This window comes from Anopheles marshallii, chromosome 3 (genome assembly GCF_943734725.1).
Source record: "Anopheles marshallii chromosome 3, idAnoMarsDA_429_01, whole genome shotgun sequence".
Taxonomy (NCBI): domain Eukaryota; kingdom Metazoa; phylum Arthropoda; class Insecta; order Diptera; family Culicidae; genus Anopheles; species Anopheles marshallii.
The window spans coordinates 44217601-44239514 of record NC_071327.1 but is presented as its reverse complement, the minus strand read 5'-3'; the positions used below and the strand labels follow the sequence as shown (position 1 = coordinate 44239514).

Here is a 21914-nt window from a genome sequence, read left to right as displayed (position 1 = left end):
ATAAATTTCGGAAACAGGATACGGAGCGCAATATCTGTGTAAACGGTACCCAGCTACAATGGTTTTAACCAATACGGCCCGGGAGGTTTCCGGAAAAAAGTTTGGAGACCCCTTTAGTAGGAGATCTTCTATCTTCCGGCTAGGGCCTCCAAGTGGCATAATCCGTTAATGAGTATCAGAAGAAGGGCTTTTGGGTGGCAATCGTTGAACAAACGATCGTTTCAATCTACCGACATGAGATGTCATAGCCGCCGATGTAATTTTTGACAACATTTACAGTACTGGGTTCGAAACTCTACTTCCTGGATGACGTTCACGCAAACTGTCAACACAGATCAAAACAAAACTTCCTCACATATCGGGTGGAAATAAGATCATTCGTGCATTTATTTCAATTGGAAACATTGTGAATTTAATCTTGGAACACAAAGAACAACCATGTTCACTTTGTGGTCGTTGGTAGAAGCATCGTTATTATTTCTGAACGCTGTGTGTGTTTTAAGCGAGGAGCGGTTCCTGTCCAAATGTAAGTTAACAAACTGCGGTTATTCACAGGTTCCAACCGATTGGTCACACAAAAAGTGATGGTTTGTATCTTTCCCAGATGGATGGGGTATGTCAGCACAGGTGCAAGGATTCGGAGAGCCCACGTCAACCAAAGCACAGATATTGCTGCTCGTCCGGTCTATACGAACTGTGGCCAAAAGTGAGTATTTCGTACAGTTATGCTTAGAGCACCTAATGACATTGCTTTCTGGGTTACTTTTATTTACAGTACCTTTAATATTTCTTAATATAATAGCAATAATGTTTAAATTAATTCTTGGCTGACGACGGCGCGTCGTTCAACTTTGTGTATTGTTGAATGAATAAATATATCATCTAACACGGAACCTACGTTTACTGTTTGGTTTTAAGTGATTTGAACTTGTTTTCTAGACGAATAGAGTACGAATCCAGCTGATAGGCGGCTGCTTCAAGCTTGTCCACCGTTGATTCGATGTCGTCAATCCTTTGCAGCAGGGGTTTCTGTAGTGAGAAAGAAAACATTCCGATAAGCCCCTTGCTACAGGTTACCGACATGACGCCATCTACCTACCAATTCCTCATACTTTTGATTCAATTCTGTGTTTTTTGCTGCAATCGATTGCGACATTTGTCGCATGTCCGCAACCTTACTCATCATTGCGCGATTCATGTTTTCGACGAGTTTGTAATCATCCACCGTGGAAGCCAACTCGTGCGTGATGTATTCGCCAGTTTTTTGGAACATTTTCGTGGCCAATCGCGAAAGATTCGGATCGTGGGCGTCGAACGGCTCGAAGCTGGAGGTTGACGTTGAAAGGGTGGGTCCTTTCCGGGGTGAATCGGTTACACCGTACTCTTCCTCCATTGTGATAGGTAGAATTCGATTCAGCCGGAGAAGATTTCGTGAATGTATATCTTAAAAGCGATGTACACCTGAAACGCAATGATACTCGCTAGGGAGCTGAAATTGTTTAGCTGGGAAGTGTTTTGTTGTTGTTTACGTTTGATGTTTGCACGCATGTCCTTCGAGGTCACAACGTTTGACAACTTTTGTACTGAATGGAGTGCAAAGACAGTTCAACAACTATAATTTATTACTGCAAATTCAAAAATAAAATTAAAAAGTGGTTTGTACATAAATATCCGAGCTAAACTTAAATTTGTTCAAAACGATCTAAAACTTGCAATTTTGAATTATCTCGGCTGAAATTAAAATTTTCTTTCGAATGTTTAAATCTGATTCAAAATCAAAATTGGCTAATAAAATTTTGTAATTGTAAAAAACGATGCTAGGACGATAGCAATTAGTAGAACAATGTAGTAATTTAACTAGCAACTGTAATTTTTGATCAGATAAAAATGAAATAGAAATTGCGCCATTTGTACTGTGAACTGTCATTGAATGTGATCTAAAATGTTGTAATTTTGTAATTTTTCGATTTTTGTAATGTAAATCTTCCTTGGACTAGTCAGGTGGTGAACTACCTTTACCTTCCACCTTCACCCACCTTCATCACCTGAGTTGTAGAATTTATACTATCAATTCAACAACAAATTTATGCTTTAAGCATTTCAAAACACACTCTATTTTGAGTAATTGTTCCAGATCTGAAATAAATTGACTTAACAAAACGAAACTTCCGCAGAAGAATATCGTAGTGGCAATCCGATTTATATCACAATTTTATTTGATCGTAAAATTAATTTTGAATTTTGTTCATGAAACCCGAATAATCGAACTTCTTGCACAGTCCCCGCTGAACATCGTATCGTTGGATGCGAGAGCTTTATCGCTGGAGCTTTTCCTTCGGCATGGCGAACGGTTTTACATGGCTTTTACGAAAACAATCTCATTTGCCCTAACCTCGCGCACACTTACAACTGCATGTTGCAGCTGTGCAACAACATCGTTTCTGTCCTGCTCGACAGTGCACATCGCGGCGGAGGGAATAGTTCGCACTACCGATGGGATGGTCACTATTTTCTCCATGGTTATTTAGTCCCCCTCTGCCCGGTACGAACACAAGTGCATGCAATGGTACAACGTCCATCATCCGAACATGGCACAACCATGGCCGGTCGGGTCGGGTTTGTTTCGTACCCGATAACCCGTCCGATTTCCACGTGCAGCGCCGGGACGCTTCGTTCCTTTTGCTTGCGCATCCTGGTGTACCATCGCGTTCTACGGCCGGATGCTCCACACGGTCATCCCTGCTGAATGGGTGGATGGGTTGTAGCAGGAATGGAATCGGAAAGCTGTACATACCATATATAAACGATGTGCAGTAAGCGCACTGCCAGTCAGTTCTACTTTGTAATGCAGTGTTGCAACTTGTTCAGCACCGTGCCAGTTGCACAGTGCTCGTGCAGGACATGTTCGCCTCGCGCTAAGAGTGTGTGAATGTGTTCGTGCGTGAGATCCGATGTGTGTGTGTGTGTCGTCCAAGGAAGCATCATCTCAACCACATTGTGTCATGTATCAACGGCACAGGTATGGAATTTGGATTAATGGTTTGCGTTTAACTGCTTCACCACCACGTGGCTCGATAGCGATAATGCGCATATCCGGCCGTTAGGAACTAATCCAAAAGTAAAAATAAACCCAAAGGGGATCAAGATACGGGTGGTGCAACAAAAGCAAAAGTGAAAAGCAGTAAATAAGCACTTCGCTGCACTGAGAAGCTTGATTGAATTAACGTACGACGAGGAACCACAGGGGCTTAAAGTTTAATACGAAACTAGTATGGGAATCCCATCAGAACCATTCGCATGGTTGGCATCCACCCTTTCGGTGCAGCCGTACGCTCGTGATGGGTCAATTGGATGGATTTAAAATTCATGAACCGTTTTGCCATCCTGGTAGGTGGGTCGGATTTGTGTTGCTTTATTTTTCACCCCTGTTTTCGGTGGTCACCATACCATCCAGATAGATACCACGTGGGTGGCAGTCTTTACAACAGTTTGGCTTGTGGACGCTTGGGAGTTCGTATAATTTACGAGCAGCATCGGGTGTGTGTCTTTGAGGCGGACATGTTCGCGTGCTGGCGTGCTTCTTTGCCATGGCGCCGGATCTTCTAATGAAGGGAATACATTTCTAGCGGAAGTTTACTTTTTAGCATCATTAGCTACGTAGCACGATGGGTTTGCATGTAAGTGTAGTTTATTAGTCTGCCAATTTCCAGACAGTGTGAGCAGGTTAATGAGTGCATCCGGATTCCATTAATAAAAAACTAATTTTCATCCTTTTATGTCGATGATATGATGAAGAATGATAAGTTGATAGTCCTTTGAAAAGAGTCTTTGAAGAGAGTTCTGCATTTTTCCCGTGGCGCTCATCTCACAATGCTCTTTTGAATTCTTCACACCTAAATGTATGCAAACAATATTTATTAAATCGGTTTTTAAGTAGAGTCTTTTCCCAAGTTTAATCCCAAGATTAATACGTGCCAGAGAAATTCGCGTGACTCGAAATCCTTTTATAATATCGTTTATATTTAGCATTTAATGATTGATTTCTTATTGTGATGTTGCGAAGCACATATTAAATTGATATTTTTACGTTTATTTCGACATGGTGTATTTACGACAGTTATAGTTCACGAACTGTCAAAATATTGAGATTTGTGTATCTCGAATTCGTGTAACTCGAGTGTCGCGTAACTTGGGAAAAGACTGTGCTGTGAAGTTTGTAGGAAGTAGGGCTGAAACTTTCGAATTCCTACTTGTTAGTAACAGTAGCGATCAGATGCAACTTGTCAACTGAAACGCTCAATATGTAATTATAATATATCGAATAAAGACGAGTCTTTTGTGTAGCGAGAAATGCTAACTCTTAAATTATGTAACGAATTTGTTGTTTTCCTTAACCAATTTGTTAATTTCCTTTCATATCTATTTGGAACTACATGAATAAATTATACTTTAAGTTATAAGTTATAAGTTGAACTTATAATTGAACTTTATAAGAAATTTGGCATAGGGGCGTTTAATTACGTTAGTACGTAGTATTTATATTTTATTATTGTTATGAGTATAAATATGAGTATAAAGAAAGCAATATAGCTGAATAAATAGCAAAAGAATTAGAAAAAGTCGGATAAAATCATATCACAGTTTCTTCAACAATTGCATAACACAGCTGTAGGATTTTGATATGATATGCAGAATTTATTCCTGAAGATCATTATTAAAAAAAACGTTAAAAAAAAGCAGAAGAAACAGTTTGCAATGTTTTCTAGCACGGAAACCTAAAGAACCTGGTGAAAAAAACTATTGTTCGCACTAATGATACATAAATTTAACCTCTTTATTGTATTTTCTTTACCTTCATCTTTACTATTTGACTCTTTATCTCTCTTTTTGGCAGATTTTCTGGACGGTGTTTTAAATGATTCACTGCCCCGAGCTTTTCACAGCATCACACCATACGCCGTACCCAACAGTTCACTTTTTGGGGTGTGTGTATGTGTATGTATGTGGGCACAAGTGAATGTGAAAGTGGACATCCTCTTGCGGGGAAAGCGATCCGGCAAGCCGTATCCGGTTCTGCAAGCGACTGTCGAAACGGTGAATGTGAGGTTGTGCTAAAAGAAAGGAAGCAGAGCGCGAAGATAACCAAACAACGCAAACGAAGGGAACTTCTACACGTGGCGGTGGGGAGTAGCAGGAAAATGGTGAAGTTGTGCACCGGTTTCGATGCATCGTAGTGCGCTGGGTGCTTTTTACCAATAGAGTGCAACTAACGATCCAGACAAGCCGGATGGAACATTACATGCGTTAAAGTTTTGCATAGAACAGAACCGGCAAGGGTTTTTTCGGTGTTGTTGTAGAGCTATGACTGCGACTTTATGCGAAGCAGACAGCGCAATGAAGGTACACCTGGCGTATTATTTGAGCACGTGAAGTGGTATGTTTTCGAGTGTAAGTTTGGCTGCCATAATCCGTAAGAACAAGAGCAAGAACGCAAGAACAGAACGTTTGTGGCAATTGTGTCGGTGTGCAGTTAAGATTCAAATGCGTGCAGCTGGTGATAAGTTGACCAAATAATGCTGGCAATCCAGCTGCTTTTCTGTGTGATTTCCGCAAAAAGGAATTAAGTAATTCACATGCACCTCCAGCGAAGACCATAGAGATAATACATCAAAACGGTCATTTTTGTGTACAATGTCATTCAACGTTTCCGCTGATCTGTACGTGGCAGGTGGTCAATATTGAAGCACATTTTTTAAACACTAAAGCTAAAGCTTGTTGTGACAGGCCACGGTGCAAAAACACACATGTTGACGATGCTTTTCACACCCGCCGAGTGACACTCGAGACTCGGGGACGTTGGAAAACAGTTGGCAACCGACCACTGATTATGCCCGCACTACTAACCGTACGCGGTGGTGTGTGTGACGCGGCCCGGGATCGAGATAAAATCCCTTTGCCGTTATATTAGTCACGTTCCTCTGAGTTGACGCTCGAACTGATCGAAGCTAGGGCCGCCGGTGGGAACTGGTTAGATTCCCTCCACCGCAACGCACAACACACACCACTCCGAACACAACACACCCGACGATGGGGGATGATGTCATATGCATCGATTCGGATGACGATGATGAAGATGAGGCGGTCGCTTCTGCTGCTGCCGGAAGTGCACTCAATGCGCGTGCTGCATTTGGACAACACGGGGGCCGGAATGGACGCCAGCGGCGTAGAGGTAAGTGATCGTGATGTGAGTACCCGCTGATGTTATTCACGCTCTCAAGGCGTGTGAAACTATTATATGCAGCATTGGCTGGATACTTTCTTAAAGATACGGAACAGGAAGGAAAGAAATCCATTTCGGATTTATGCACAAGGTTCCATAGAGTTACATAGATGTGTTTGAACAAACAGTTCTGAACTTAAGTATTTCGATTGCACTAAAGAAGGAATTAAAAGAAAGGATCATTGGTACCTCGAGGTATGAGTTTAATTCGTTCCATAACGTTGCTCGTATTCGAAAACATTTTTCTTGATTGAAATTAATTAAAATCCGACTCCCAAAATACCACATTGCAGATTTTTCAATATTTTTCGTTCAGTAGTTTTAAAGAAGAAAATTACTCTTTTCAACTTTATAAACTCTGGTCACTGTTTAAATAACAGCTGCAGCTGTCTCAAAAACTTCAAAATCCCAAAGTTTTTCTCAGAGAATCTATCTCCTCGATCACATCGATCTCCAAATTGGATTCCAAACCATCGAAGGTCCTTTCAGACCTTCAGACCATAATTTCTAACAAATCAGAGGTTAGGCGCTTCCCGGTCTTTTAAAGGGAGACGTTTGTGTTGTCTGTCACATCAAAGCAATACGAGGAATTGATCGAATAAGATCTAGACTAAGATGGAAATAATTATGATGAAATGGTGTAGTGTGTGATTGCTTATATCTAAAAGCAAATTTTGTTCACTCGTCAGACGGTATCTCGTTACACTCGTATCTTTTATCTCGAGTTATTATCAATAGAAATGGACACTGGATTATTTAAGGGAAGGTAAATAGTAATTTGATCCCGAAACAGTTTACTTTTCTAAAACTTGTATTACAACTGACGTCTGACCACTAAAAAACAATTTAAAAAATCCGTCTGTTTGCTGGATGTTCAAAAATCTTTCATAATATCTTCAGTATCGTCTTTTTCCCGAAAACTATTTCAATAATACGTCGCCATTTTGTCATATGCGCAATTACCACAATTACATAGTAGTATAATTATTCAAATTTAGAAAAACTAGTACTTCTTTTAACAATTTTTCATTGTAATAATATTTAAAACACTTTAGATGGATGGTGTTGCGTGCGCGAAGCTAACCTCGCGGCGCTTTTCTCTAGACAGGCGCAGGTCACGCCGACTAGAGATCAATGAGTTCTGACTCGTTTTCGTTTGGGTTGAAATGCCTGCGTTTATTTCATAGCTTATCGGTTTTATACCTAATTATTGCTGACCGATCGCGGTCAGCAATTTTACACATAAGTTTCTTACATCCTATTGTCGCGCCTGCCTTCGTATTTGCTTATATCTAATTACAGTGCCTTTGGGGCACCTAGCAACATATCGCTTTTTCCACCTTTAGTGCTGACCGATCACGGTCAGCAATTTTAACGTCGTTCGATTACGACTGGCAAATAGCTTAGGGTGCATTTGTTGCGGTGGCGACATCCCCGCCCCCGTAATTCCTCGTAGAGGTGTTACAATGCAAACTCTTCTGATGTTCTGAATGGGGGAGGTCTCTGCGTATGGGTTAACATTTTATATATGATATAGCCTATTGAAAGTGATAGGCTGCAGGTGGCGATCGATGAGACAATAATCAAGGGTACAATAAAAGTCTGTTTCATTCCTTTGTCATGCTCTTTTTCGGGATCTGGGATAATTTTGTTTAGGGGTTTGAAATAGTTGCCGTATAACTCGTCCTTAATTACCAGTGTTGGTTGTATTTCTATTTTGGGCGTTTGGATCTTGCAATCTTGCGTTAATAGTATTATTCCAACATTGCAAGTTGGGTGAGTGAGTGTCTCATTACATTTTATGAAAATTTCGCTTGTGTTTGTTGTAAAAAAGAGGAATTTGTTTGATTGTTTGAGTTTCACAAACTCAATGATTTCTGTCTCGGTTTGCCTAACGCTACAGGTCTGATCATTATTTTCATGGAGAAATACTGACGCAACACAGTCTGGTTTTCTTTGAATGATCGTTTCGGTAGTTACGTAGTGGGTATCATTTAGTTTACTTGTTTCTTTGGGATAGAGGAAATTATTTTCATTTATCGCTATAACTTTCTGGGTTGTGTCTATAGTGATGAGTTTTTTCAAATCTGGTATCGGAATGATGTTAAACATTTCAAACTGTTGCTTGAGAATTATTGAGTTTTTGATCAGCAAAATTATTTCTCCATTTTCTATTTTCTTGCCGGCTATCTGAGGCCTGTCCAAGACGATGTGATCCTTTGATATCCTCTCATTTATTTTACGCACTATATGTTCCTCATCACTGATGCCAAAGGGGATTGTCTCTATGGCGTTATATTTGTTTATGATTTCTTGTACTAACGTAACCGTTAGCATTATTGTTTCTTGGGTGAACTTTGTTAACGCGTCTCTTTTGTTAATGCTAAACTGTTTCTTTAGTTCGTCCAAACCGTTATTCAGTCCGTTTAATCTCACATGGAGTTCGTTCGTCATTTGGTCATGTTGTTTGTTTGCGTGTGCCAATTTTTCTGACACATGAATAATTTTTTCATCCTCGGAGGCTCTTAGGAGAGCTAGCTGCTCATCCACGTCATCTCCTCCGAATAGCAAGTCTTTCAAGAAACCGAAAATTCCATTGGATCGCTTCGTTCTTGATCGAACCGAATCTCTAATCAGCTGAATCGCATAACTGCATTCACGCTGGAGTGTGTTTCTTAGGGCGGTGAGTTTTGGATCGGTGTTATTGATCACAGGTTTAACTTCTTCGAATGTGGTATGTAATTTCTGAGTTTGAGTCGATATTTCGTGATTTTTTAAAAATCGTGGACCCGTTAACCATTTTGATTTTCCTGTAACGACTTTGGTTGCTTCATCCGCGGGATTGTTCTCGGACGCAACCCAGTTCCATTGTCCGGCGTTAGTAGATTCTAAAATTTCCCCGACTCTAACGGCCACGAACTGTTTGTAGTTTCGTGCGTCAGAATTTAACCACGCTAAGACCGTTTTGGAATCAGTCCAAAAATAGTCCTTTGCGGTCCTAATTCTCATTTGTTGTTTCACAGTCTCGGCGAGTCTGACTCCGAGTACTGCACCTTGGAGCTCTAGTTTTGGGATTGAAAGCGGTTTAATAGGCGCTACTCTTGTTTTTGCGGCGACTATGTTAACGTCAATACCTGTTTTGTTTATGGTCCTTAGGTATACGACTGCTGCAAACGCCTTTTCTGAGGCGTCTGTGAAAACGTGTAATTCTCTTCTTTCGATTCCTGTGGCTTTGGAGTAGCATCTAGGAATGTTGATGCTTTCGACAACCTTGATTCTATCCATCCATTGTTTCCATTGTAATTTGACGCTGGCTGGCACTTCGCTGTCCCAGTCTTGACTTGTTTTCCACAATTCTTGTAGTATAATTTTCGCCTCCATTATGTAGTTTGCAACGAGCCCAAGAGGGTCGTATATGCGCATAATATATGAAAGCATTTCCCTTTTTGAGAGTTTTGGGGATGAAAAGTCTTTTAATTTGTATCGTAAGAAGTCATCGTGTTTATCCCAGTAAAGTCCTAAGACTTTTTCAAAATTTTGCTCCTTATTGTTGATCGGGAAGAGTGCGTTCTGTGTTGTTCTATCTTCTGGAATACTATCCACTACTTGTTGAGAATTCGATATAATGTTCCTCATAAAAAAGTGGGCTTTATCATGAATGAGGCATACTTCTTTTAGGGTTTTAATTGCGTCTTCTGTGGTGTCGAAACTGTCCAAATAATCATCGACATAGTGATTGTTGATTATTGCGTTTGTAGCATCAGGGTATTTTTCCTTAAAGGTTAGTGCGTTATGGTTCTTTACGTATTGTGCGCATGCCGGGGAGCAAGTTGCTCCAAATGTCATTACGTTCATCACATAGACAACTGGGGTGTCGCTTGGAGAGTTTCTGAATAGGAATCTTTGCGCGCATTGATCTTCATTGCGAATCCGCACCTGATGGAACATCTCCTTTATGTCCCCTGAACAGGCTACCGGAAATTCTCTAAAACGTATTAGGACGCCCAAGAGAGATGATGTAGCGTCTGGGCCAGCTAATAATTTTGAGTTCAAGGATATACCTTGGTTTTTTGCTGCGGCATCGAATACTAGCCTTGGTTTGGGTATCGGCTTGTTATGATTAATTACGACAAAATGTGGTATATAGTTTATTTTACCACTGGTGTCTAACAGCTCGTAGGGAGTGGCCTTGCGGGCGTATCCCTTTTTGACGTAGTCCGCTATTTGCTCGCAGTACCACTCTTTTAATTTTTTATCTTCAGCCATTTTTCTTTCTTGACCTTTTAGCCTCCTCAAAGCTTGATCATAACTATTTGGAAGCAAAGTGTTCGGGTCCTTCCATAGGAGGCCTATTTCATATTGCTCTCCGTTGTATTTTAACGAGTCTGCCATTAATTTGGTGGCAAGCTCGTCATTCTTTGAGCCGGATGGGTGGTTAGTCGCTCTTACCCCAAACTCCTCTGTAGAGAAGAACCCCTTCATGAGGTCTCTGAGCGATTTTTCCTCTTCTTCCTTCTTTTCTACCACGGTAAAAAGATGGTGATTCTTTGATTCGCAATTTTCACCAGTTTTGCCAAATACGACCCATCCCAGTCGCGTTAGATATGCTACGGGATTATCTGGTCCACCAGTACGACACTGCATCGCCTGAGTATAGTAGGCGTGTGGTAATCCAAGTAGGAGCGTTGGTGTGGCACAATTGTAACTTTCAATGGCAGCTCCTTTTAGATGTCCAAATCTATTCTTTAGTACGGCTGCGTTGATGCTTTGCTTCGGAAGATCTAATTCTCTTACTGAGCGCACGTTTTTGATATCTAGCAGTCTTCCATTAGTCCCTTGGATTTGAAGGGCTATGGTCACGCTTTTATCTTCGACTTGGTAATGTCCATTTGTCCAAGCGAGTGATAGCGGTTTTATTGGTCCCTGCGCGTTCAAACGAAGACGGATCTCTTCAGATATTAAACTGGTAGAGGATCCCGGATCAATGAAAGCATATGTTCTTACTGAGTTATTTCCATTGTACAAGGTAACAGGGATTATTTGAAAAAGGTATTCTGCCGAGTGGTGGTGGTAGTTCAAACGATTTGGGCCAGGGGCAGCAAATCTGTTGTTATGCAATATCGTGTTATGCCTTCGCCCACATCCCGCAATTGTGCATTGTGGAGCTAGGCGGCACCTTTCTGCGGTGTGGTTCATGTACTTACAACAGTTGGTGCATATTCTCTTTCTGGTGAGGATTCTCCATCTCTCGTCTATGGGACTGTTTATCAGCTGTCTACAAGAGGTGGTTTCGTGCGCTCTATTGCAGACAAGACAAGAATTCTCTCTGAATGGTCTGACCACAGAGTGATGAGAGTTATGGTTGCTTTGTTTGTCATACTTATTTTCCGTTGTTATTAGCGCTGCCGCTAGATCTTCAGATGTTTTAAGGAATTCCGAAAGGTCTCTTAACGTTTTTAGTTTCCCTGGAGTTTTAAGGGTATCAATGATCCACTTGTTTTTAATATTCGAAGGTAATTTTCCCGTTAGGTCCTTTATCAGTCTCTGGTCGTTTAAGTATCCCTCATGTTTGAGAATGGTCATATTGTCGACCATGTTGTGGAGGGCGTTAGTGAAATCAATGACTGTGGACGGCTGTTCCATTGTCACTTGTTTCACCTTCAATAGATCCCTAAGGAGAGCCGAATATATTTGGTCCGGGTTACCAAAAAGCTTCTCTAGGCGCTGTAGGATCAGATCAACATTTTCAGGGTTTATTAGTAAACCTTCGACAGCTCTAAGAGCGTCGCCCCTTAAATATTTCTGTAACCTGTTTATATTTTCAAGGTTGGAAAATTGGCCGGCCTTTGTCGTTTCAGCGAAGGTAGTCTTAAACCTTGGCCATATTTTATGGTTACCATCAAATACGGGAAGCTCGATAAGGCTTTTTTTTTATGAATTCGTCCAGGCCTTAACCATCGAGCTGATACTTTCTGTCAGCTGTCTTATGTCGTCTTGTGAGTCGCTGCGGTCTTGTGTTTCTATCGTCTGTTCGTGCTCCAGCGTTTGTCGTAGTTTTTCTATTTCCTTATCAGCCTCAGTTCTCCTTTTCAATTCCCTGTCTCTTTCATCCTTAAATTCCTTTAAGAGTTTTTCTGCGTCCTTTAACGCTTGTCTCGTGCGATCCCTTTCTAATTCCCCCTCCTTACATTTTGGGCACTGATAATTTTTTTGGCTGGTTTTTATCCCTAAGCAAGTGATGTGAAACCATCGGTCGCACAATACACATCCTACCATCTTTGCCTTTTCGTCTGGGTCACTGCAAAGCTTGCAGTGACCGTTAGGATTATTTTTATATTCCATTTTACTCACTTTGAATTTGTAGATACTTTGTGAGTGGTTCCTGGACAGCGCGTCCGCGGGGAAGTCTTCCACTTCAGTTGTTGATTCTTCACGACGCGATGCAGGCTGGGCCGTCCGCCCACCTATTTGTCGTTTACTGCTTTCTCACACGTATCGCCCTCAGCGGTCCACTCACGTGGATAGCTCCTCACTATCGGCTGTTCTTCACAATGTACGTTGAGCCGTTTGCTCTGCCTTGTCCGCCTGCTGTAGGTTGAGCCGTCCGCTCTTCCTCGTCCGCCTGATGCAGGTTGAGCCGTCCGCTCACCTGGGCTGGCCGCTTCAGGTTGAGCCGTCCGCTCTACCTCGTCCGCCTGATGCAGGTTGAGCCGTCCGCTCACCTGGGCTGGCCGCTTCAGGTTGAGCCGTCCGCTCACTTGGGCTGGCCGCTTCAGGTTGAGCCGTCCGCTCTACCTCGTCCGCCTGATGCAGGTTGAGCCGTCCGCTCTACCTTGTCCACCTGATGCAGGTTGAGCCGTCCGCTCACCTTTGCGCCTCGCGTGAGCTGCTCTCTCACTACTGGTTCGTTTTGTTTACCGCCTCTGCAGTCCTCTAACGCCGTCGTCTCGGTGTTATTATGCCGTCGTTGCGGTTTTATTATGCCGCCGTTGCGGTCTTATTGTGCCGTCGTTGCGGTCTTATGGTGCCGTCTTTGCGGTCTCTGTGGTGCCGTCTTTGCGGTCTTATTGTGCCGTCGTTGCGGTCTTATTTTGCCGCTTGTGCGGTCTTATTGTGCCGTCGTTGCGGTCTTAGTGCCGTCTTTGCGGTCTTGTTTTGCCGCTTGTGCGGTCTTATTGTGCCGTCGTTGCGGTCTTAATGTATTGATACCGGAATTTTACTGGATCACACATGAACTGTTTGGCTGAACGCGAATCTTTGTGACACTTTCACGGTAACGTGTTGCACTTTTCACGCGGTCCTTAGATTCACTGATCGCTGAAATTCGGTTTTCTGAACTTTGCACTGCGGTCACACTTTTACGGTTACGCGTTGTACTTTGTCGGGCCGTTCGTCCATTCTTCAATTTGCGTAGAAGTTGGCTCTAGAACTGTGAACGTACTTTATTTACCAAATCGCGTGGAAGTTGGTTTTAGAACTTATGGGTATGGTCGCACTTTTCGCGGTTACGCGTTATACCTTTCGCGGGAAGTCGGTTGGCAGAACTTAGTGCTGCGGTCGCACATTCGCGGTTGCGTGTTGCACTTTGTCGGGCCGTAAATTTAACTAATCACGTAAAATCGGTTGGTTGAACTTAGCACTGCAGTCACACTTTCACGGTTACGCGTTGTAATTCGTCGGGCCGACCGAGATGAGTCACTTCACCAAACTGGCGTAGAACTTAGGCCAAGGAAACGAGCCAGGGAGAGTTTGATCTTCCTCTCTGGAGCCACCATTTGTTGCGTGCGCGAAGCTAACCTCGCGGCGCTTTTCTCTAGACAGGCGCAGGTCACGCCGACTAGAGATCAATGAGTTCTGACTCGTTTTCGTTTGGGTTGAAATGCCTGCGTTTATTTCATAGCTTATCGGTTTTATACCTAATTATTGCTGACCGATCGCGGTCAGCAATTTTACACATAAGTTTCTTACATCCTATTGTCGCGCCTGCCTTCGTATTTGCTTATATCTAATTACAGTGCCTTTGGGGCACCTAGCAACATATCGCTTTTTCCACCTTTAGTGCTGACCGATCACGGTCAGCAATTTTAACGTCGTTCGATTACGACTGGCAAATAGCTTAGGGTGCATTTGTTGCGGTGGCGACAGATGGAATGTATTTTTTGTGTAAAGCTTTTATTTTTGATTGAATTTAATAGAGCAGTCCGTTAATTTTGTCATAGTCATGAGAAGTCAGTTGGAATATAAATGTATGATTATTAAATCACCTATGCTTTAAATTTCAGAATCAGATTTTATTCAAATTGGTCAATGGCTTTAAGTGCCAGTAGAACGAATTTGAAACTGATTGTGTAACATGATTCACTACAGCTGATAGCAATAATGGGTCGGTTAAAAAAAGTCCTTAATGATTACATCGATTTTGACAGCATCCCATTTTTACAGTTGATCGACTTTACATAATAGCGACCTCATTGATGATTACATCGATTGCTACATTGTTCCATTATTCTACACTAACGACTTTACATAATGGTGATGCTTCTTTGCTATTTTTCACTCTTGCACCCGTTCTGCTATGAGTAGACAGAAGGTTATTGTTTTTTTCATGTTATTTTATTTTATTGCCGCTTGTGCCTCGAACCATATTAGTACGATTTCGACCAAATAAGCTTCAACGGATGCAGTTTTAGTGAGCTTGTTCCTGTAGCTTGCTGTTGTTAACCAAAACATTCATTCAATCTCAAAACATTTTTTAATTTCAAAACATTGTTTAATCAAAAAGTTCAATACGACAAGATTGTGAGCTGTGTAATGTCATATTTATTTTACTACGTTGTGTATACTTTATGAAAGATTTTTTCACAAACGAAATACGTTCCTTTTTTGAATATATTGAGCAAACATTTTAATGAAAAATAGGGAGATCTTTTACATGAAAACTAACTACACCAATCCAGAAGAGTAATACCATGAAAAACAATAAAAGATAGAAATATTGTTGACAGCAGTAATAAATTTAGAATAAGAAATTCAATTTCCATTTAATTCCGGAGACTGCACCACATCAAGGGTTCAACGTTTACGACACTATCACCATTCGATTTTTCCAACCATGCGTGCATTTTTGCCACTTGCGTATGACCTTCACACTACCGCAGTCTTCGCGCACTGGGACACACCTATATCACAACAGAGACGGCATACGAATGTCCGGGATCCCGTCAGCTTGCACGCGATTATGTTACGACGCCAGCGTGTCGCGATGGAGGCGCCACACACTTTAACCGAAAGCTCGTCGCCCGAACCCACCGTGCGCGGGGATGCAACTTTAAACGACAATAGAATTCGCTTGCATCCCCCCATTCTATTCCCATTTCCGCACTTTCGCGCTTTCCACACTGTGCCAGCAATCTATTTTTGAAAAAGGAAGCTGTCCCGGTGCTGTCACGCCACACGTTGTGTTCGCGTACGGCATGTCTTCTCTGTCTGCTTACATAACCTCAAAGTATCAAGCAAGCGGTAGCAGCAGCCAGAATCGGTGATGCAGACCCGTACGTTCTCGCCCAGACAGTACTGAAGGAAACCCTCCACTGGGAAGGTGGGACCGTTGTCAATTACAATTTCCATCGGCTGCATTTTGGAAGCGGGAAAGTTTGCAGGGCTGCACCAGACCCAAAACCAAACGATGCAGCCATCGGTCCAGGGGGGAAGAACGCTACAAATATTATGTTCCACTTGGGAATTCTAAAGACGACGTTTCGGCGTGCAAGCTTCCGGAAGGCGGGTTGGCGTATTTAGGCTGCCGGGAATTATTGCTTGATATTGCATTGCTGGTTTCTTGCTGGAAGTGTTTGAGGGTATTAACTTTGAAGATGTCCTACAGACTAGTTGTGGGTTCACAACTTATGGGATTTTGTTTGGGAATAAGTTATTTTTTTAAAAAGTCGCAGTATTCGAGGTCGTGTGGTTGTACAGTTACTTCAATTCTTTTTCTTTATCGGCACAACAACCTCAAGAGGTCTAGACCCGGCATTTCTGGCTTTCTTTGACTTAAATTACCCGTAGCTAGATAGTCAGTCCTGCGTACGGGGGATGGGTTCGAGTGAGTTAACGAGCCGGTCCTGTCGGACTGGACCGGACTTTAATTGAATTTACAAAAATTGTGCACAAATCTCGTGTAACGAGCGACAATTCGATAATTTATGCTCTTTTTAAGCATTTAATTCATGTTAATCTATGTATATTGAGTTCAATCGTTTTAGCATTCCATTGGGCAAATGCATTATATTGTAAAGTAAAATGTGCAATCGATGTGCAATGGGTGCAGCAACAAGGTTGTTAATTAAAAAATGATAAGATTTAAAATGGGTGTTGTTTCGCGCTCCGTTGCTTATGGATTACATGTCGTGAATATTTGTTTCTGAACCTTAATATTACCTACACCTTGTGGTGTAGTGCCGTGTCGTGAATGTTAGTTCCACAGGGATGCAACCTTACTTACTCCAGCTGTATATCAGCGATGCCGCCCTTTTATATGCTAATTATAACGTACTGACATGTACTGTCGACGAAAAGCTGTATGCTTCGGTGAAAGTTGATGACTGTGTTCATCTTCAAGACGCATTTGATGTATTAAGTTTATGATGCGGTCGATAGATGGCAAGAAATGTTGCGAGATCCTAGTACGCTAATTCTTTTTGATTACAACATAGATAATAGGTAGCTGCAACGCACTGAATGTATCAGAGTTTTATGGATACCTAATGACAAACACCTCAAGCTTCAGAGCCCGTATGACGACATAACTACAAGTTAGGAATTATCTTTAGATTGACCAGAGAGATTTTCACGTTCGCTGTTCTTTTTGTGCGCTGGTCAGATTTGTTAGCATTGTTTGGTGCCCTTTAATCCAAATCTAAAGCATACGAATGAAAAAAAAAAAATCAGCGCAAGGTCACGCGGTAATCCTATCACACGAGTAGGTAGTTATTGCACGAGCTTTGGACCGTCTGATCCGATAAAAAAAGTGCGTACCATATTCAACCAACCATAGCTGAATTTTCGATGTTTCAAGCCTTATTTTGTGAGTCTCTCCGCATGCGTCATAACTAGTGTTGTGCTTAATGAATCTTTTGAGAGGATACATTCACATAAAGCGCAGTATGGATTCATTTAAATCAAGGAATCGACTTCCAAAAGGATTTCTGAATCTTGATCGCAGTGTCGGTTAAGGATGGGCTTATTTTTGGTAACTGATGACGGGGGGAGGTATCTTTGAGTATCCTTGCATCTTTAAAACAGAGATTTATTTTTTTCATTTAGTTCAAAGTATCATTTAGATTCATAAATCTGAATAAGATAGTACCCAACCAAAGCCGTCGCAATACATTGTGCAGAAATAAGAAATTAAATTAAACTAATTAAGAAACGCATAAAAAATAGACAGTACTATTACATATCCGGAAATCCCGGTAATTTTGACTGAAACACTTCATTTTCATTATTTATCCATCTTCATTAATTTATTTGAAATTATTTTTGAGGTTAAGCAATTTTACCATAGTTGATACATGACATTTACATTACTATTCTATAGTACAGTCATTTTCCGAGTTACGCGAATTCGAGATACGAGTATCTCCAAATTTTGGCACTTTCCAAAAAAACATCATTTTTTAGCATTATAAACAATAATTTGGATAAAAATTTACTCTAATTGTCGAAATATACGAACAAATATCAATCATTAACGTGCTTCGTAACGTGAAAAGAAGAAATCGATCACTGAATACTGAATATAAACGATATTGTAAAGGGATTTCGAGATACGCGAATTTCTCTGGCACGCTTTATTCATGTAAAGCGCAAAAAGGCTGTATAGTATAGCAATTGACCATGATTGTAAAAGGTTTCAAATTCTTGACCTTTTTAAGTTTTAAAATGCCACAATATAAAAAAGCATCGATCCTTTTTTTTCAAGAGCATTGTTCTTTTTTTCTTCAATATCTTACGCGCTGCACTCTATGTTTGTATCATACATTTAAAATGAAACGTAGTCCATTGTTGTGCCATGCAGCTGATTCTGGGTAAAAGCTCCCAATTGAGATCCCTTTTTTCATAACTTGCGTCTTGTACGCCATCCTTACAAATAGCACAAGTTAAGAGAAAAATGCAATACAGAAAAAAATGAAATGCACCATAACACAATAATCTTATCAATTGTGTCTGTGTCTGTTCGGTGCGCATCGCAAAGAAATCGTCTTTTTCTTTTCGTTTCCTTTACCATAGAAATGTCATTCCCGTCAGTCGATGAAAATAGAAATTGATTGTGAGCAACCGGAAGTTTTTATGCTCACCACCATCAGCTCATTGCACCGGTCTGTGCGGGGCGGTAGTTAGCTGGGCTTTCAGAATCTGCTTGATTGGTGCAACGGCCAATTGTGCACGGTCATGCAACATAAATCAGCATCAGCACCGAACCGGTTGACGGCTTGCGCGCATACACACACAAATACAATGACGAGACGCCGGATTGAAGGATACCCTCCCATTGTTCTAAAGGGCGAGCGTTAGGACGCTTTTCGACACCGATGCAGTTTTGTAGTCAAGTTTGTTCAGCTCCGTTTCGACTGTAGTGCTTGTTTTAATAGCCTTCGCCATCTAATGTGGTCGCTTGAGTTGGCCTTACTGAGGGTGTGGACAGAACGAATCCCGCACAGTGGTTAGTGAAACGTTCTGGCATAAAAAGCGTCGTAACGAGCTTTGCACTCAGCTGTCGCTAGAGTGTAAATAGTGCTGGCGATGGTTTGATGAGTTGTATTTTGATTTTCCCACCTCATCGTCATTAAGATAAATTTGCTCTTTCTCTTCCAAACAGTTGGTAGGTAAATGTGGATCCTGTGGATCACTTGCGGTTCCGGCTTCGAACCGACCTGCCGGGGTGGAAAGGAGACAACAAAGACCATTGCTGCAGCGGTGGCCGAGACTTTTTCGAGGTTAAAGCTTGATGAATCAACCAAGGGGACACGGGAACACACAGAACGCATTCGCTCGTTCTTCAGCGCATCATTCCAGGATCATTGGTTTCCATTCTAGCGTGATAGGTATTTCCGGTGGTGGATGGTAATGATTGTGCACTTTCTCGTGCTACTGCCAGTTGTCCCCTACTCGGGGCACGTTCTTGCATCCACCGATCTACCTTACTGATTTTGATCGAGAATCGACCGTAGGAAGGCAGGCGGAGGGGATGAGGAGGGATAATGGGGAACCATCCAACCCCAGAAACTCTCCCTACTCCACACTTTTTGACAGGCGTGTCTTGTGAGTTGGTGATTTATGGACAAGTTTACGTTCAACCTAACACATTATCCTGCCCTCATACAAGGGCATGCCAGTGTGGGATCATGCCATGCTGACCTGCTTTCTGGACGATATTAAATATTAATGGCTTGTCGAATGCATTTCGAAGCGCTGCACCGCTTACTTGTCCGATCCGCTTCCTCTTTCGCGGATGCAGTTTTGGAATAGTCAGCAAATTTCTGTTATTTTTTTTGCTACCACAACAAGGCTAGGAGAAAGAAAATGTTTTTCTTTTTGTATGCTGTCGTGCTGGTTTTTCACTGCCTCTCAATAGTGGACAAAATCAATGCTAACGATCGTTCCACACATACACACAGACATCCAAAAGGGTAAAAGCGGGTGGTTTTTGTTGCTGCTCTGTATCTGCCATCAGTTGGTGCAGAATTAATGTGTGATACAAATAAATCATGGAGGAGGGCATGCCGGTTTTGAGAGTTTTTTTTCTCCTTTCATCTTCCCTCAATTCCCATTTTCTGTCAGAGTTTTTTTTTATTCATTTTTGATGCACATTCAAAGCAAAAGTCTGCAGCTGATTTGGCCATCGCTTAGACTGTGCTCGTCATGCGGGACGAAGTAATTGTGCATACATTAATGGTGAAATCATTTATCACAAGCTCGTTTTTATTCTCCGTCCCACAAGCGTCCCGCTGCTCGGAAGAAGGGAGATTGGGGACGCAACAAGGTTCAACAAACGATAATTAAAGTGCGGTGAGTTTGGAGCTACTGACAGCAAGGATGAAAAAAGGCGAGTGTGTATTTATATACATACATAAATGGTAAGAAACGCTTCACCGGTTTGGTGGTTTTGCTTTCATGTGCAATGACGTGGTGCATTTGGCTGTTTACCGTCCATCAGTTTGATTGCGTCGGATGCAATCACGAGACGTCTGCCATTGGACAGTTTGTTTTGAAATTCATTTTTAAGGGTAATTACACTTTTTCCGTGCAAAGCATTATCATAAACAAGAGAGACATATTATCGTGAGGTGCAATACGCTTTTTTTGAAATGCAGGCCATTGTAGTTAATTACTTGTTTACTTGTTTGAATCCGCATATCTTATGGCTAAATTTGCTTTTAAAAACAAACACGCTTTGAACAAAAATATATCTCTAGAATTTGAAAACATTTTCATTTGTTCTATAAATGTACTTCAATCTAATGAATCAGTTATTTCTTGAATGCTATCACTATACGAATTATTTGGTTTACTTAAGACAGAAGTGCCCTAAGCGGGTGGGTAAAGTAAAAAAAATTGTAAATCCTTTACTGCAGCCCTTCTGCCGGGAACACTTAGGACAATCCAAACAATCTCAGTCACATATCACTACTCCTTGCCATAACTGTCCTAAAAAGATGTCCTAAAGATGCTTCAGTTATTTAGTTGGTTGTTAAGTATAAAAACATCAAGGACAAAACGTAAGCTCTCAGATTCAGATGCCTCGTGAAGAAAACTACTTTGGAAGGAAGACATGACACATGGCATGACATACGTGACAAGCACACTTGGTGAGTAGTGTATTCGAGAATCTCAAATGCTGAAAATCTAAATCCTGTTCGGAATGACATATTTAGAAAATGGTCTGAAGATTTCAGGTATGACATTACTGAATCATCAGATGTGGTTCCAAAACAATAAACATTAGACAAGTTAAGTTAAGATACAGAATTAAGTGACCTTCCGAGCACATTTTTCTCCACTAAGGAACTCAAGGTCATTTCACAACCCATTCAAGTTCAAGCGGAGTTTTCTCTTTGCTGTGTAATAACTCTGTTTCTGCAATACAAGGTCTTCTGTTTGCATGATTCTTCGATAAGCTACTACAGTATGTCGACGTCGACAATGTCGTTAAGTTAAGAACATGGGCTAGTTCATATTAATAGAACCAAGGAGTGCGAAATGTGTTGATCGAAGGGTGTTTAACTATGCAATTCCGTAGAACAAATTAACGGTTGACACATTTTGCTTAAGTCTTAAGAACAGTAGTATTATTCACTAATTTTAGTACAAAAGTAATTTTCAATTTTTCATCAATTTTTGTTTGTTGAAGACAAAAAAAGAAGAAAAAAACCGTTAAAAAATAACTACAAAAATAAAACAGTTCATAAGTTCTAGCCAAAAATCACGCGGCACGAAATGTCTGTCAATGAATTCACTACCAGCAGAGCAGGTTAAAACTGCTGCTGTGTGTTTAAATCAAATTTCCTATTGCAACCACGATCGATTGTTTGCAGAAAAGGGCAAAAAATACACACAATCAAACAGGAGAACTGAA

General features: G+C 41.4%; 3 protein-coding genes across 3 annotated transcripts in view; 2 read left to right on the top strand and 1 right to left on the bottom strand.

Moving 5' to 3' along the window:
• The first annotated feature begins 438 nt into the window (after positions 1-438).
• Positions 439-831, top strand: LOC128715310 (immediate early response 3-interacting protein 1). Its single transcript, XM_053810193.1, has 3 exons — positions 439-526; positions 605-706; positions 776-831. Exons 1-3 carry the CDS (start codon positions 439-441, stop codon positions 829-831), a joined length of 246 nt encoding a protein of 81 aa, XP_053666168.1.
• A 69-nt stretch (positions 832-900) lies between these two features.
• On the bottom strand, positions 901-1393 carry LOC128715309 (biogenesis of lysosome-related organelles complex 1 subunit 2). Its single transcript, XM_053810192.1, has 2 exons — positions 1100-1393; positions 901-1029 (listed from the first exon to the last, which is right to left on the bottom strand). The coding sequence occupies exons 1-2, from the start codon at positions 1391-1393 to the stop codon at positions 901-903; spliced, it is 423 nt and encodes a 140-aa protein (XP_053666167.1).
• A 4694-nt stretch (positions 1394-6087) lies between these two features.
• LOC128712660 (uncharacterized) overlaps positions 6088-21914 on the top strand; it is a 62276-nt gene continuing 46449 nt past the window's right edge. Inside the window, exon 1 of the mRNA XM_053807548.1 lies at positions 6088-6229. Within this exon, the coding sequence (XP_053663523.1) occupies positions 6088-6229 (142 nt within the window). The remainder of the gene's footprint in view (positions 6230-21914) is intronic.

Coding starts and splice junctions, on each gene's coding strand:
- LOC128715310 (XM_053810193.1), top strand. CDS start 439: ATGTTCACTTTGTGGTCGTTGGTAGAAGCATCGTTATTATTTCTGAAC. Junction 527..604: donor GGAGCGGTTCCTGTCCAAAT/GTAAGTTAACAA, acceptor TATCTTTCCCAG/ATGGATGGGGTATGTCAGCA. Junction 707..775: donor TATACGAACTGTGGCCAAAA/GTGAGTATTTCG, acceptor TTTTATTTACAG/TACCTTTAATATTTCTTAAT.
- LOC128715309 (XM_053810192.1), bottom strand. CDS start 1,393: ATGGAGGAAGAGTACGGTGTAACCGATTCACCCCGGAAAGGACCCACC. Junction 1,030..1,099: donor ATCAAAAGTATGAGGAATTG/GTAGGTAGATGG, acceptor TTCTCACTACAG/AAACCCCTGCTGCAAAGGAT.